Here is a 16,759-nt window from a genome sequence, read left to right as displayed (position 1 = left end):
AGCCCCTTGATCAGTGATGGAAGACCTTCTCCTGCCTCACATTTACAGAACAACAACTTGAAATCAAATTTCACAATTAGGATTCTCCCACAAAATATAGAAGAAAAAAAAAGTTCTATTCCAGGCTTTCAATACCACAGCCAGTTGTAAGATATTAAAATAAAATAAGGCAAGGCAAGCTTATTTGTAGAGCACATTTCACACACAGGGGCAATTCAAAGTGCTTTACATAAGGAATACCACACTTTTCAACATAAAAGCAAATAATAGAAAGTTAAAACATGAGAATATCACAGAAATTATGGGTTGGATTCAAAACAGGCCTCGTCGGCTGCACCCATTTCAGACGATCAGTTGAAGGTGTTGAGCACTTGTGCTCTGAGATCAACCCTGAACACCTCCAACATCCCATTCTGCATTTTACACGTCAGAAAACTGTGATTAACCTCATTTACTGTATAATGAAAATATCAAAACAGACTAGAAGACAAGGTAAATGTGCAATTGAAATACATTTGTTGGAATGCGTGAACTGGTTAATGGAATGAATGAGCTACATGTGCACGACTGTTAAAACATGTTTCTGATTAAACAAATGTGAACGTTGTTAGTTGGTAAATCTTTTACAAAAAGCTTTGCTCACCCCTGGTTTCAACTATTTAGGGGGCAATAGACAACTTTTCAACTTCCCCCTCGTGTTTCCAAGTGGTATTACTTTCTGCACCGCTGTTGCAAAAGACAACGGATCACTTGGCAGTCAGAATGCATATTGAAATGGAGGCTTATAGGGAACCAATCTAAACGCTGATGATGTCATTATTCTATCGCCATTACACTGTGCAGTCAACAATTACTTCATAATGATAAGTACAAGCAAAACTATCGTCTATTGCGCCTTAAAGAAGTTGTGTGTGTGTGTGTGTGTGTGTTTTGGGGGTTATTTTAAGGAACGGGGCACAGGGAGGCCAAGGAGCGCAGTTCACGGGGGCCCCATCGTCTGCGTGCTCATGGGATGGGGGCCCCTAGTGGCCACTGGGCACTGGCACCATCCTACACCACTGCATCGTGGGGAGCCGAGGTCTGGATGGAGAGGCCGTCTCTAGAAGGGAGAAAGAGAAGGACAGATGATTGGCAGAGCATCTGGAGGAGGAAGAATGTAATGATCCTGGCTGATGACATCTAATTGTTTTATTTGGAGGTTTTTTAACTAGTTGAACTGAAAAGCAAGTGCCTCACCTTAGAATGTCATTTGAATATAATCTGTGTTTTAACAGCATCTAATACGACAAGGTTGCTCTGAATAAACACCGGACAATCCTTCCAAGAGTAGATCAATGTGTTGGGTTGAGATCATGCTTCTTTGCATCCCATCACTAGAATATCAAGCTGCTTTCCTGTACTGTCTGACACATTTAGGATTTTAGTATTGAGATAAAGATAAAGACATTCCTATAAGCAGGTCATTTCCTCCCTCATCCACATACCTGTCCATGTCCATCTCTCCTCCATCCTCTTGGTTGTCCACCACCAGCTGACACCTGCTCATCTGGATTCCACCCTCCTCGTAGTGGTTCATCCTGGCCAGGGACTTCTTCTTCTGGTAGCACCTCCACATCACCATCATCCCTGTGACAGGAGAGTGAGAGGAGAGATGTATTTTTTCTCGCTCAGTCTCATCTTGACATTCATGCATTCACACTCTATAAGATATACTAAGGTACAAAGACGCTGAATTCTTCTCAATGTGCTCATAGACTTTGTAGTGGAGCTTGTCAAAATGTGTTTTCTCAAGGTGGAGCAATTCGGGATCAATCTACTGCCTCCGTCAAAGTAATGCTCAGGAGTTATTGTTCATAAGAGATGATCTTTCACTTTATAGTCTCGGTGCATTATGGCCACTGCAACATACAAATGGAGTTTAGTGCTTCTTCTACATTTACTGCTTTAAATTAACAACCATTTTAAGCTTTTTATAATTGGTTGTTTCCTGTTTCTTCTGAACCCCTTCTGAACATCCACCATCTTACTGGACATTTGCAATGTACAATATTTGTTGTTTCTAATATTTCCAATGTTTATTGTTGGCAGAGGTCTTTCAGTTGTTTTCTTAGCCATGACTGCTTCAGGCTTCAACGTGGTTCTGTGTGACTTCTCTGACTTCCTTGACGTGTGCAATGTCACAAACAGCCTGAAATGTGTGTGTGTGTGTGTGTGTGTGTGTGTGTGTGTGTGTGTGTGTGTTACCCAGTATGGCTGGCAGAGGGACCAGTACGGTAATCAGCACAATGACACCAACTCCAATCTTCAAGATGACTTTACATTCCTTGGGGATCCGGTTGTCGTCACACTGACAAACCTAAAGTAAGAGAACCAGTTGATATTTCAGTCAATGTAACTGGTTTATTCAATGTAAGTAAACTACTTTTTAATTTCTAGTGGGTCAGTCGGTAAATTTCCTGTTCAAAAAATATTAACTATATTTTGCTCTTAGCCAGGGGTTCTCAAACTGGGGGTCCCCAAATGTTTTGGACTGGTCGCCAGCTGATTTTGTGAACATGCACAAATAATAATTGTATTAAATATTTATTCCCAAAAAAAAAATACATTTTCAAAAATTATTTTCAGTTAAATCATTCAGTAGATGCACAATGAATAACTTCAGTCTGCTCCATTTTCTGTGAGACAGACCAAGAGGAAGAGACTCGTGTGTGCGTCCCTGTCACCATAGCAACTCACTCTCCCACTGCTTTACCCAACAGTGCAGGAGAAGACGAAACACTTTGCTGATACAAAAGCTGCTGCTGCGCTGACTCTGCACAGCATGCATGGAAATAAATGTCAATATGATAGAAATGTATATTTCAATATACAAGCTTCAAGTGATCAAAACAGTTACATTACATAACAAACATGAAATGTTCAATATATCAAAAAACATAGCGACACAAATGATCATATTTACAGCAAAAATCAGCACAAAAGCAGCAGGAACGGCAATCATTTTATGACATTTTAATCCCATGGGGAGTCAACTCCACGGAGGTTTGTACGTGTACTTGACTCTGCTGTTGTTAGACCCAACATCGTCCAGTCGGAATGACGGGGTCACAAGACATTTTGATTTTCTTTTTAGGGGTCACCCTCCAAAATGTTAGACAACCCCTGGTTGTAGCAGCAAAAACACCTTATTTACTACATAGTATAAAGCAGTAGTCCTCAGTCATTATTTTCAGGTTGTGAGTAGAACATTCAATCTCTCGTCCACTCTTTCCAGAGTGACTTCCAACTCCGAGTGGTTTATGTTTCCTCCAAACAAAACGTTCTATTAGGCCTGAATAACAAAATCGTTCGTGAGGCTTGCATCACTATTAGGCCTGAATAATAAGCAGTTATACATGCTTCTTACATGTTTAGTGGTTGAAGGGATAGTGGTGCGTCGTGTCATTGTAGAGGTGGGGAAACACTGGCAGAGTGTGAGAGTGAAGCTGCATAGACAAATGCTGACAAACACATGCAATGACACACACACACACACACACACACACACACACACACACACACACACACACACACACACACACACACACACACACACACACACACACACAAACCTTGATGGGCACTTGAACAACACTGCTCATAGGGGGGCGTCCTCCATCTTCAACTCGCACCTCCAGCATGTAGTCTGTAGGGTCATCCAGGCTGAAATGGCCGCGCTTCAATCTGATGTCTGCTGTGTTGTCTGAGTTGTCTGAAATACAAGACAATTTTAACATCACTCATCACAGAAGCATGAACACTGTGAGACACTGTTTTTCAGTCAGAGGCTTTGGTGAAGTTCCCTCCTTTCTAAACCATGTTGACAACCTGTATCCTCCAATTCTGGGTGTCATTCTGATATTTTGGACTTGGTCCCTGCCATAGGTACAAGGGAGGTATCAACAGGCAGGTGCTTGACTTGAAGGACATGTCTTACCTGCTCACTAGTGACAGAGAGAGAATTCTGCACAACTCAGCTGTGAAAGCCACCGTAGTAACCAGCTTCTATGCAGTCCATTTCTAAACACACTAGTTCTCATCTCCTTCACCTGCCTCGCTCCCATTATAATTACACAATATAACAGAATAGAGGATTTTGGAAATTGTGCCATAATAACTAAATGCTGCATCTCTTTTGTTTTGTCTTGTCGTTACTCGGGGTAAAGTGAGACGACGAGATGACCTGAAGGTCTGAAGGGTTCATATTGCAAGAGCAAATCAGAGATGTATTTTGGGTCTTCTCGGCCACTCAGTGACAGAGCTATGTAGATGTAAGTTTCCTCAGTGTAACTGGAGGAAGTTGGGTGTGGTGTGGGGGAGGTGTGGTTTGAGCAGCCACACCTGTCTTGGCTCTAGGTAATAAGGGTTTAGGATCCCCACACACACAGGAGAGAAGCTCTTATGACATGTTGTCCATCTGCTCCGGGCTTGTTCCACCGTGGCACAGTGGCAGTTTTGCCTCCCACTTGCCACCAGAGTGGGGTTTTCAGGGCCCTCCTCATAAACACACCAGTTTATTGTAGCGAGTGAACAACATGGAACAAGCCTGGAGCAGATGGACATGTCATGATAAAGGTTCCTCTCCTGTGTGTGTGGGAAAGGGGGTTTAACCTGATGCTCGTTGATTACTCTAACGAGTAACAGTTGAACAGCCACACTGATCCTTCACCTCATTACCTAGACCCAAGATAGGTGTGGCTGCTCAACCCCCCTACCCCCACCCCAGTGGGTTAATGGCCGCATGTAAAGGTTGAATAGAAATGGCCCAAGGATTGAACCGTTGGGAACTCCATACATGATGTTGGTTCATTTGGACACATAGTTACCAAGGGAGACGAGATGGTCCCTGTCTTGTAAATAAGACTTGAACCAATTCAAGACCATCTTCAATCTGTTATTATTTTTAAAGGCAGCGATTCTTATTTTGTCCACACGATGGCAGCACTCAATCTGTATGATGTCACTATGGAACGTACCCACACAGACGAGGACACACACGTTCAGCATAAAATCATGCTTATTTATAATGTACACATAGAAACACACATTGTCCCTTCTTCTGTTAATCCGCACTGTGCTGTCAAATAAAGGCAAAAATGTCAAAAATATATAAAAATGTACTGATTTAACAAGATGTGATTACTGGGATGCATTGTTGCCAAAGTATCCCAGCGAGAGGTTTTCAATTCCGTGTGTTTATTCACACGTGTATATTATAAATGTGCACATCTTCACATAGAATGTGTGTTGAATTCGACTAGTACATGTATATGTAGTACATCACATGGGGTTTCCTCCACGTCAGTAAGGACCCCCACCAAAAACATGCACCCATCATCGTCTGACCAGCGATGGACACTTATCACCTGGTCCCCGGGCGCGTCCACGTATGCTGCCCACTGCTCCTGGCTGTGCCCCCGGAGGAAGGACAACCCAGGATGGGTCAAATGCAGAGGATCCATTTCACCGGCCACCATCAAAGCATGTGCATGTGTGTGTGTGTGTGTGTGTGCAAGCATGTGTTGTAGTGTGGTGTGTTGCGTGATGAATAAAGACTGTTTCTTCTTCTTCTTTTCTTGTTGTTCTAGTAATAATAATAATAATCGTAAAACTGTTAGAAATGTAAAACTGAGTCTGATATATAACATCATATATATAACATATCATATATATAACATAAGCTTTTGAAAGAGCCCTGCACTTTGAGTGTCACTGTGTTAGTGACTTGATCCAGGTCACTAATGTTGATGTTTTTTGTTGTGGTTCTGCATGTTTAGTGAATATGATTAAATATATCTTATATTATAGATGTATTTTAATTTAAAATATAGATATATTTTAAGTGCGGCCCCCAGGTGGTTTCATATTTCCCGATCTGGCCCTTGTGGAAAAGGTTTAGACACTTCTGATTTAGACGAATGTGATAAAGAACCTTAATAAGAGCTGTCTCAGTGCTGTGTTGTGGCCAAAATCCAGATTGGATGTTGTCCAAGTCATCATTTGAGATTTGGAAACTGCTTACTTGTTATAAGACTATTTTTTTTCCAAAGAGATGGTTAATTAACAGTAGATTTTATGTCATTCATAACATTGTTCTTTCTCTTTCTTTCTTTCTTTCTTTTTCTTTCTTTATTTCTTTCACTACAGTGTTTAAGGAAAACAAAAGATGAATAAACTATTTGTCCAACCGCCACAGGGACTTACTGGTTGTGATGGAGAAGGTGGTTGAAGGGTGAACGAGGGAGAAACTAAAGAATGGAATCTGGTCATCTGTGTCAGTGGCGTTTAACATTCCGATTACCTGAGAAGCAGAGAAAGACTCAGTTTCAGTTCAATTGTTTTATTTCATTGATTTATCACATTTGCGCTTTCACATTCAAAAAAGAATCTATCTATGTATCTACATTTTCTAGGAAGTCAAAATCAGGCAACCTCCATTTACTCCACTATGATCCAAGTTACTGTACCTGAACATGCTGCCATGCTGCCATGTGAGAGCAGTGATGTAAAATGAAAGGTTTAAAAACCAGGTAGGGACAAAATGCAAGACACAATACTGTAAGAAAACACAGCAACACCTGACTAGCCAGGCCTCTTGGTTAGTTAGATTCTGCATATCTTACCGTTCCTGCCGTGTCCTTCTCACAGACAAAGACCTCATCCCAAACGAGTTCTGGTGCATGAGCATTGACGCCCTGAACCAGAATGTTTACCTTGACAAAGGACTCCAACCCTGAAGAGGAGGAACGAGCACATGGATTGTCACACAACCTAAAGCCCCTTTCCCACATGGAATCTGTAACATGGCTGGATAAAAAAACATCCGTCCAAGGCAGTAGGTGGTCATTCCCACATTGGCCTCCTTTACAGAAAAGTTCCGTATTTAAAATTGAAGAATTGGCAATTTTGTAATTTGTCTCATTAGAAAGACTTGTTTTACAGAACCTCCGCGAATTGGAATAGCTACAAATACACGACCCAACCCGCGTGCAACCTGACCAAGTCCCATGGCCCTGGACAGCGGCCGGCCCACAGCGAGGGGAGAACAGAGTGGACCCCATTACAGCACCGTACAGACCTCCTATCACAGTCTAAGTAACTGACGCTGAGACATCATATATCAGCCTCTGAGAGTAGAGTTGTATTACCACAAGCATCACGGTGAGTTATACCAATGACAAACAGTGATTTATTGGCAACAAGCAGACAGCTGCTTTTTGTAACTTGTGCTCATTTCACAGAACCGGGAAAATTGTAATACATACAGTACCTAAATGAAGTAAACTGGACCCTGTGTATTGCTACCTGCAGCTATATCATTATTATGATTATTTCTGTTGCTGTGATTTTGTGTGTGTGTGTGTGTGTGTGTGTGTGTGTGTGTGTGTGTGTGTGTGTGTCATACCGCCTGGCTCCTCCTGAGCTCTGACTTGGAAGATGTGTGTGGCCTCCAGCTTTCTGTCCAGCTTCCTCAGAGTGAACAGCTGACCTGTGATGGGGTCTACTCCAATCGGACAGTCCTTGTCTTCTATTGAATACCTAGAGGAGGAGGAGGGATTACAACTAATTAAGAATTTTCTCTCTATAATTTAAGTGTAGAATTTATTTATATATAAATACAATATAATGTGTGTCGTACCTTATGCTCTTGCTGGCCTTGTCAGGATCTCTGGCGCTCACGGCCCCTATGTTGGTTACCATGGTTTCCTCCATCACGCTAAACTTGTAGATAGGCCTGGTAAACATCGGGGGCTCGTCCACATCTATTACCTTGACGTTCACCTGTCAAATTTAGTCAGTTCAATACCACTGAAACATTTTGTTTATACATACATAAACACTTTCTTCTTCTTCTTTTTCTTCTTCAGTCATATATGATATTACAAACATTTTGTTTGTAATATCATATATGACTTTACATGTGTCTGTATTCCTGTGACAGCTCACCTGGGCGCTGGTGATGGCACTGTCTGCATTATCAGCAGGGGTCTCCAGGTTGTTCTCCCACACATGCACAGTGAAACTGTAGCTGCTCCTTGTCTCATAGTCCAGGACCTTGAGTGGGAGGGTGGGGATAATAAATTGATGACTGTAACCCTCCAAAAAAAAAGCACCACTTGGATGTTTTCCATCAATTGTTAATGCTAAACTGAAGCTGATAGGCTTATAAAGCCTTTGACAAGTTTTACAAACACTTGTACATTATCAGCAACCTCACTATTCCAATGGACCAATAGAAATCCAGGATGCCCAATGGACTGGTTGTGTGGGAGATACCAGCAGGTGAAGAAGGTTTGAAGAAGAGTTCCTACAGGTGGATGTTGCTGCTTATATTTAAACAAATGTGTTGGTTTCATCTTGATGTCATTCTTTCATCCCTATCCAAAGACAGCCCTCATGGCTTTGAGTTTCCCTGCCGCTGACCTCACCTGTCTGAGCATGAGGTCCCCATCTTTGACTGGGCTGAGTTTGACTTGAAACATGTTGTCAAAGGGCGGCGTGATGGTGAAGACGGGGTCTTTGTTCTGGATCTCGTCTCTGTCCTCCAGCGTCAGAGTACCTATGGTCTCATTCAGCTTCTGGTCTTCTGGGCCCTGAAACTCGTACGTCCCTGTGGACGGGGAACGCAGGAGGTGTGAAATCTGCGACTTCCACTGCTGTTCTAAACATAGAATGTATTTTCCATCCACAAAGACATTGAGTGTGATGTAGTATTTCCATTTAAACGCCTTATAGTTGTCACGTATATTTATGTGTTTAACATTATATAAATAAGAATAAGCATCATTAAATAAGCTTATAGTGTCATTTATCGTACCCTAAAAGGATGTATTCTTCTACATGCAAACATCACTCAAAACAATACGTTGCTGTTAAAATATAAATAGAAAGTGCAGCATAAACACTTCAGTTCCAATATCATTTATACTGTCCCTGGACGGCCCTGACTCCACTTCTCAAATGGTCTTTATTGAATTCCATGAAGTCATGTTTAGTTTGTACTCTAGTCCTTACGTCTGGTGAAGGAGGCGATGTTGTCGTTGATGTCAGTGATGGTGATGGTGACAGAGGTGGTGGCCGTGTGGCCTGTGGGTTGGCCTTTCAAGTCCTGGGCCTGGACCACCAGCACACACTGGCTCCTGGTTTCACGGTCCAGGGAATCAGACCTGGATGTGACTACACCTGGAGAGAGAGAGACTCTTTCAAACCCAGATTTTGTAAAATGGGACAAACACCAAATAGAAACACTGCATGCAGAATTCTGTAAGAGCATCCTCCATGTCCAGAGGAAAACCCCAAACAACACATGCAGGTAAGAATTAGGCCCATACCCACTAATCATTTATATTGAAAAAAGAGCAATTAAATTCAAAAACACAGAAAATCTCGCGACCCCCTCTCCTATCATTATAAAGTCCTGAAACCAAAAGATGAACATTGAGAAGATTCAAGATTTAAGATTCAAGAGGTTTATTCGTTACATACATAAACATACTTTCATACATATATGCAGTGAAATGTCTTTGCAATGCACCTGGAGATTATGCACAATAAGTACTAAACTGAACATAATAGCTAACCTAATTTCCACCTAGCAACTAACTGAAACAAACTGATTCCTAAAATGTTGTGCAGTCAGTGAATAGAATAATATAAATTAGAATTAAATTAAATGTAATTAAATAGGACTCAAAAAGGAAATACAGAGTGGTGGTACAAAATGGAAGTGAAGGGAATAGAGTTATGTATATGGGATAGGTTATTTGTATATACAGTGGTACCTCGACTTACGACTGCATCTACTTACGACTAATCCAACATACGAGCAGCGATAGTCGTGAAAATTTGTATCGACTTGCGACCGACTGCTCCAAGATACGACCGTGGAAATTTGCAGTTGGCGCGTGGGCGGCCAGTCAGCAGTCAGTCAGCGGGCGACCTACATCGTGTGTGCACGTAGTTCGTGGCTTATCGATATTTTTTTCATATTTACTGTGTTTGTGCTGTGTCTTTTGTTTATTTTCACCCTTCATGATTTCATAATTTATATGGGAAAAAATGTTTCGACATACGACTGTTTTAACATACGACCGTTCTTATAGAACGAATTACAGTCGTAAGTCGAGGTACCACTATACAGATATGTGCAGTGAAGTGCATGTGAATAAAGTGTGTGTGGAGGTATACAGTGTAGTATACAACAGTACGGCACAGCAATACAGTAACACCAAACAGAACAGCAATACAGAACAGTATGTATTTGTATGTATGTCATATGTATATGTTAGTGAATTATAAAACATATTGGGAAGAATCTGCAAAAAGCCAAAATAAGCTTCAATGCTATTTATCCCTAAATAGACAGCACACCACTGCAGAATATTTGACCACGGTAAATAAAAAAAATCTTGAAGATGTACAGAGTCAGTGAACACAGTCTGGCCGTGGAAAAGGGCCGCCACCATCAGACCTGGCAACCCAGAGAGGCCAGGCTGTGCTCCCACTGCAGCCGAGGAGACACTTTCTCACAAGCTGCCACAAATATCAGGACATCAGAGATGACTACAACACTAAATCTAATACAATTCTAAAATATACAATCAATTTAAATACCAGCCAAGCCATGTGCTGTCAGGAAAGGAGGGACACTACACACCTTGATGTGTTTACCTGTTCTCCAACTTTATTTATTTCATTTTTCGCATGTTGTTTTTATTGTATATTTCACATATTATTGTTGTTGTTATTAAATATTGTTCCCTCTTTATCAGTGTTGTTACTACTCTTTATTTTTTTTATTTCATTATTGTCTTAATGTATTTTCCTTGTTGTGTAACAAATTAATTATGTCTTGTTATGATTTGGTGATGTAAGAATGCTTGAGAGAGAGAGAGAGAGAGAAAAACAGAGAGACAGACAGAGAGAGATAGAAGGGGTGGAATCTTCTGCTGCTTTTTCTTTCTTTCTGTTGTTCTTTCTTGGATGCCTTCAGCTCTTCACTATTTCTTTCTATACACGTCGTAGCTTCTCTTTCCCTCCTTCATTGTTTTATTGATCTTTTAAAGGTTGGCCCTAACTCCCCAAAATCTTTTACCTCCAAACTTCCCCAAACAAAGCAAAAAGCAAACATTCAATCCTAGTGTCTGTACAGACCATGTATCTGTAATTTTAATTTAATAGATCATTGACCACACCCACCCACTCACTCCCCACCCACACCATCCATCAGATGCTGTCTCCACTGGGGTGTGTGTGTGTGTGTGTGTGTGTGTGTGTGTGTGTGTGCGTGTGCGTGCGTGCCTGCGCAAAATGTGGTAGTTACAGTGAGCAGGTAAAATATTCCTCCTTTCTTATTTTCTAAATCTATTTTCATCTTCTTTTGGGGAGTTTCATAAGATTTAGAATGTTAAAGAATATAAAGAATATTTATTGTCATTATGAAAACAGCCTGGCAGCCTACCTGTATAGCTGTTGATTTCAAAGGCAGAGAGCTCTCCCTCTGGCCTCAGAGAGTACCGTAGTGCTCCCTGAGGTTGTCTAGGGTCGTCAGCATCTGTCGCTGTCACTGCAACCACTTCAGTTCCTGTTTTAGGAGAAGTAAACAGTAAGAATTCAGTCACAGGAGCGCTCCACATTAATGTGGACAAGACACTGTGGAAAACTCCACTCGAGAGGAAACAGGAAAAACATCTCAGCAAGAAAAGATCTGTATTTAATTGCATCGTTGGAAATGAAGGGGAAACAACAGAATCTTTAAAGGAAACTTTCCTATAATTCAAGATGATGAATGGCCTCCATATTCTGTTATGAATGTAAACACATTTCAGAGCTTTAACACCTCACATGGAGGTGACTATGAGCTTAACTGTTGTAGGAGAAATGCTTCATGGTTACATTCAATTGGCTTTTGTTGGACTTTGAGCCTTTATGTGGAATAGGACAAATGAGCGACCCAGCAGCGTTGCTGCTTAACAGCATGCTCACCAATTCTAGACCTCTCCTTGATGGATCCACTGTATGTTGTTGGGAAGACGGGGACGCTGCCGCTGGAGAACACCTCGACATCTAACAGTATAGAGTCCACCAGCGTGTTGTCCCCGTCATACATCAGAGCCTTCAGGAAGTAGATTCTCTTCTCCTTTTGGTTCAGAGTCTTGTTGACAAACAAACGTCCTTCATCGTCCACAGTGAAGATGGAGTTCACACCCTCACCTTCAAGGTGATATCTCTTCACCTTCTGGAATGACCAGATCTGTACAAAAATAAAAATAAATTGTTTCACTAGTTTTCTTTTCTATTATTGAATTATATTTTCAATTCTATAAAAATATTTTAGTATTTGATCAAACCTTCACTACCTTGTAAACTTACTATAAATGATGGGTTGGGTCACATTTCACAAACCACATTTCAACAATAAAATCTGAGTAAAGGAATCTCCAGAATCTCAAGGATAAAGGTCAGTGAACTACTGGGACGAGGGATGAACTGATACTAGTTTAACAAGCTCAACAACAAAGACCCTACACCAAGAGACATATGTACCTCCAAATATCTACATAAAGGTTATGAATGAATGAATGAATGGATTGATTGATTGATTGATTGATTGATTGATGTTTGAATGAAATATGTAAATATGGATTATATATCACAAATCATGGTGTTGTAACGACCCTCATGTCTATACTGTTGAGTGGAATGGATCAGTGCTCTGTATCAGATGGAAGCTAAAGTGTAGCACTCGGAATCAGTGAAAAAACAGGACCTACCCGTCCTATCACGTAGGGGCTGGTATCAACCCTCCCCTCGTACATGTAGAGCGTTTGCTGGTAGATACCCCTCTCCTGCCTCAAGAGGTCGGGGTGAGATTCCTTCCTCACAACGTCAGAGGAACCAGAGGAAGCTGTCTCCTCTCGTGTTAGAACGAGGGTTGAGGCCAGGACCATCAGCCCCATCGTCCATGTCTGCAGTCCAGCCATCATCTAGGATGAGAGAGGGAGAGAGAGAAGGAGGGAGAGTTTTACCTTTATTATGGAGGCAGGCACATCATGTCCCTCACTCCCCAACATCCAGTTCTTCTCAAAATCAATCATTAACCCATCATCATTAGCAAATTCTACTGACAATGTACTAATAAACCAATGGTTTCTTTCATTTTCTTGTTTTTTTGGCAAAAAGGAAACATCCAGAGACTCTGTGTTGATGAAATGCACTGTGGGTAATTGTTCTATTAGTGCTTGAGCGCCACTTGTGCCCCACTGAATTTGTTTCATATCAACTCAATTCAAGCTGGAATATAAAAGCTATTTACGAATAACTTTAATGGAAAATGGAATAATGAAAGAACAAATAATATTATATACAGTTTTACACAAAATGTATTTTTTGATGATGACAGTGACAATATATCTTTCTATAATATCTATAATTAATTATTGTTATTATTATTATTATTATTATTATTATTATTATTATTATTATTAATAATAATAATAATAATAATAATAATATTTATAATAATAATAACAATAATAAATTATGATGATGATTATTATTATTATTATTATTATTATTATTATTACCATTATTATGAAGGCTGCATCAGATTTGTATTATTCTCTGATTTCCCTTGGGGTAAAAGTCAGGAACAGGACGACTACTAGAGCTTCAAACACGGTTGAGGTGTCGTTAGAACCGGGACGTCACAGACATGTCGTGGTTAAAGTTTCAAATTGTAAATAATCAAGTAAAAATGTCAAGCTGTTTCCTGTTTCATGGAATCATAACCCATCGAAAAACTTGGACACAAAAATACATTCATCCACAGAAACTCGTGACCATTTTGAGTCAAGTCCACCCCAAATGTGGGAATGTGTGATGCGTTCAAGTACTAGGAATATGTCTGAAAAATAAAACCCAGAAATTGTAATTAGTCTCAGAAAGAAGCCAACTCTTTTTGGAAGGCGTCAACACTAAAATTACATAACTTCACTTCTCTTTGTAAGCTTCTGTAAATACGTCATTATCGCCACACAAGACACCAAATGTCAACTTCCATCACTGTGATGAGCAATGAATGTGAAAAACAATGACAGTAGCCTCGTCACAATTATAAATATAATTTAGTTGACGAGAAATTGTCAAAGAAATGATTGAGATGAATGATTTTGTGTATTTTGTCACTATTAAGTCACTATTACAGTGTAACGCAAATACAACTGTAGTTATAATAACCACACACCTTATGAAAAGGAAAAGCAGATAATTACACTGATATAAACACCGAATAAATATATCAAGAGAATTGCTGTTGAAAGGCTTGAAAATAAAATAACGGCCATGGTACATATCATTATAATATAGACTATAGAGTATATATCAATGATATAGATAAATCATTGTTTGCTGACACAGCAGATATGACCAATGAAGCCACTGCCCACGAACCCTTGAGCAACATTCCGATGGATCGACTTCAAAAAAGAGGGAGAGGAGGATACATGGATTAATGATGGACAATCCAAATCAAATGACAAAAGCCTACATAATAAAGCTTCTATTCAAGCTGATTCCAATTTTAGGAATAAGAACATTATTATTCATCAATGCAGGTGTTCAGCAGCAGATTGGAAACAGCACGAAGGCAAAATAAATCACAAACATTAAGACAAAGCAAGAATTAAACAAAGTGACCATAAAAGCACAAAACATTTAAACACAGATAAGAGTAGAGGTTTTGGAGGGAGGAGATAGAGTGAACATTTATGGAAAGTCACAATTTGCGTCTATTTGAACATGAATGTAGCTGGATCTCATTTGCGCGCGCAGAGTTTGGCACTGATATGACGTCATAACAACGCTACTGCAAAAATTCCCGTCCGCCTTCTCACAGCCCCGTGGCCCGGCATCAGTCCGCAGCCCGGTGGTTGGGAAACTCTGTGATAGGTGTCCATGAAACTTAAAACTGAGGGGGGGAATCTAGTTGATTTTAAAGGAGATTATTTTCATAAAGAGCTTATTCTGGGACCTGAAATGGTTTATTCCACGGAGAACGCAGCTCCTTCATCAACCAGCCAGTCACTAGTGTTGGTGTCAAGAAGAAAATAATGTAATATTCTGTATATTAACACACACACACACACACGTAAAAAAATATATACATAAATTATTGAATATACATGTATCATCTTCATTGTGTGAAGCTGGCAACACACATTCTACCAGGAAAGCAAGGCAAGCAACATGTCTATCTACTGTATATACAGTACACAGATCCAACACACATAACGGAGACGACAGTAATAGCACCGTACACAAAATGTCACAACCACACAACAGACACAGTTGTTGTGTGGTTGTGAGCACACATATATATATATACAGTATATATATACACAGTATATACAGTATATATACAGTATATACACAGTATATATATATACAGTATATACAGTGTATATATACACACATATGTATACACTGTATATATGGTGTATATACGGTATATAAAGTATTTATTTGTATGTATGTAAGCACTTCGCGTTCATTACTTTTCTTCAGTAAAATCCCAGACATTCATATGTATTTTTTCCACTTTCACGACATTATCACAGTGTGGAACTTATGATGCAGAACTAAAGTCAAGCCTGGGTTTGGTTTGGACTCTGAACAGTGCACTCTTTAAAGACAACATTTAACCATATCAGGATTTCCAAAATCCCAGACATCACCAGATTATAACAATATATTGTGTAACACACACACAGCTCTCTGCGGTTAGAGGAGAAGACAACTTACCAAATGACCTGAAGACCTCGATGTAATGATCTGTAAACAACCACTAAAGACTGATTTCACATGAACAAAGCGGGTTACTCTGGGTTTGGCCTGTGTTACTCTCTCTCTCGCTCTCCCTCTCTAACCTTTTAGAACAGCCTCACTAACACGGAAGAGGAGGAGATGGAGGAGGAGGAGGAGGTGGAGGAGGTTGGGGGGGGGGTAGAATCACTGGACTTGATCGAACATAATGTGGTAAAATGAAACTTTCCATTCTATTCCTGGGAGCCAGTGCGACCTTGACATATTGTACTACGCAAACTTGTTTTTTAATCATGTTCCTTTTTTTTTTAACAGTTAGTTTTACCTTTGTTTCCCTTTACATAAATAGACATTTTCACCATAAGCTGATGCACAAAAGGCAGAAATTAGTGAGTAAGATAAGATAAGATAAAGATAAAGATGCTTTTATATATATATATAATACCACATATATAATACATATATAATTCCACCCCGGTGAGCAGAGCGAGACGCACCGCGGCCATCCTAGTTTATACCTGGTACTTTTTTTTGCGAGACCCTAATACTTTTCATTGTAATACTGTTTCATTGCCCCCCAACAAAAGATTCCGTTCTGTTAAACCCCCCAATTATTGCAATCAAAGTTGAGTGATATTTACACCATAAGAGGAGATTAGAGGATGTAAAGGTGAAGTTACCAGCAGCGTTGCACCTTACACACACACCCATCACCTTACACACACACACCGATCACCTTACACACACACACACAAAGCACCTTACACACACACCCATCACCTTACACACACACACACAAAGCACCTTACACACACACACATAAAGCACCTTACACACACACCTATCACCTTACACACACACACACAAAGCACCTTACACACACACCCATCACCTTACA

The 16,759-nt window shown here is 40.2% G+C and overlaps 1 protein-coding gene across 1 annotated transcript; it reads right to left on the bottom strand.

Annotated features, from left to right (window-relative positions):
- Positions 1-1,050: 1,050 nt before the first annotated feature.
- Positions 1,051-12,998, bottom strand: LOC307247129 (cadherin-5-like; the record flags this gene model as incomplete). Its single annotated transcript, XM_080023195.1, has 14 exons — positions 1,051-1,099; positions 1,485-1,626; positions 2,245-2,356; positions 3,612-3,751; positions 6,244-6,340; positions 6,663-6,772; positions 7,445-7,578; positions 7,679-7,821; positions 7,987-8,094; positions 8,469-8,650; positions 9,055-9,222; positions 11,501-11,623; positions 12,025-12,292; positions 12,813-12,998. The coding sequence occupies 14 exons, from the start codon at positions 12,996-12,998 to the stop codon at positions 1,051-1,053; spliced, it is 1,962 nt and encodes a 653-aa protein (XP_079879321.1).
- Positions 12,999-16,759: the final 3,761 nt, after the last annotated feature.

The sequence above is a fragment of the Zeus faber genome (assembly GCF_960531495.2).
Source record: "Zeus faber genome assembly, chromosome: 22".
NCBI classification, from domain to species: domain Eukaryota; kingdom Metazoa; phylum Chordata; class Actinopteri; order Zeiformes; family Zeidae; genus Zeus; species Zeus faber.
Note: the sequence above shows the minus strand (reverse complement) of the source record. Positions and strands in the feature narration are given on the sequence as shown.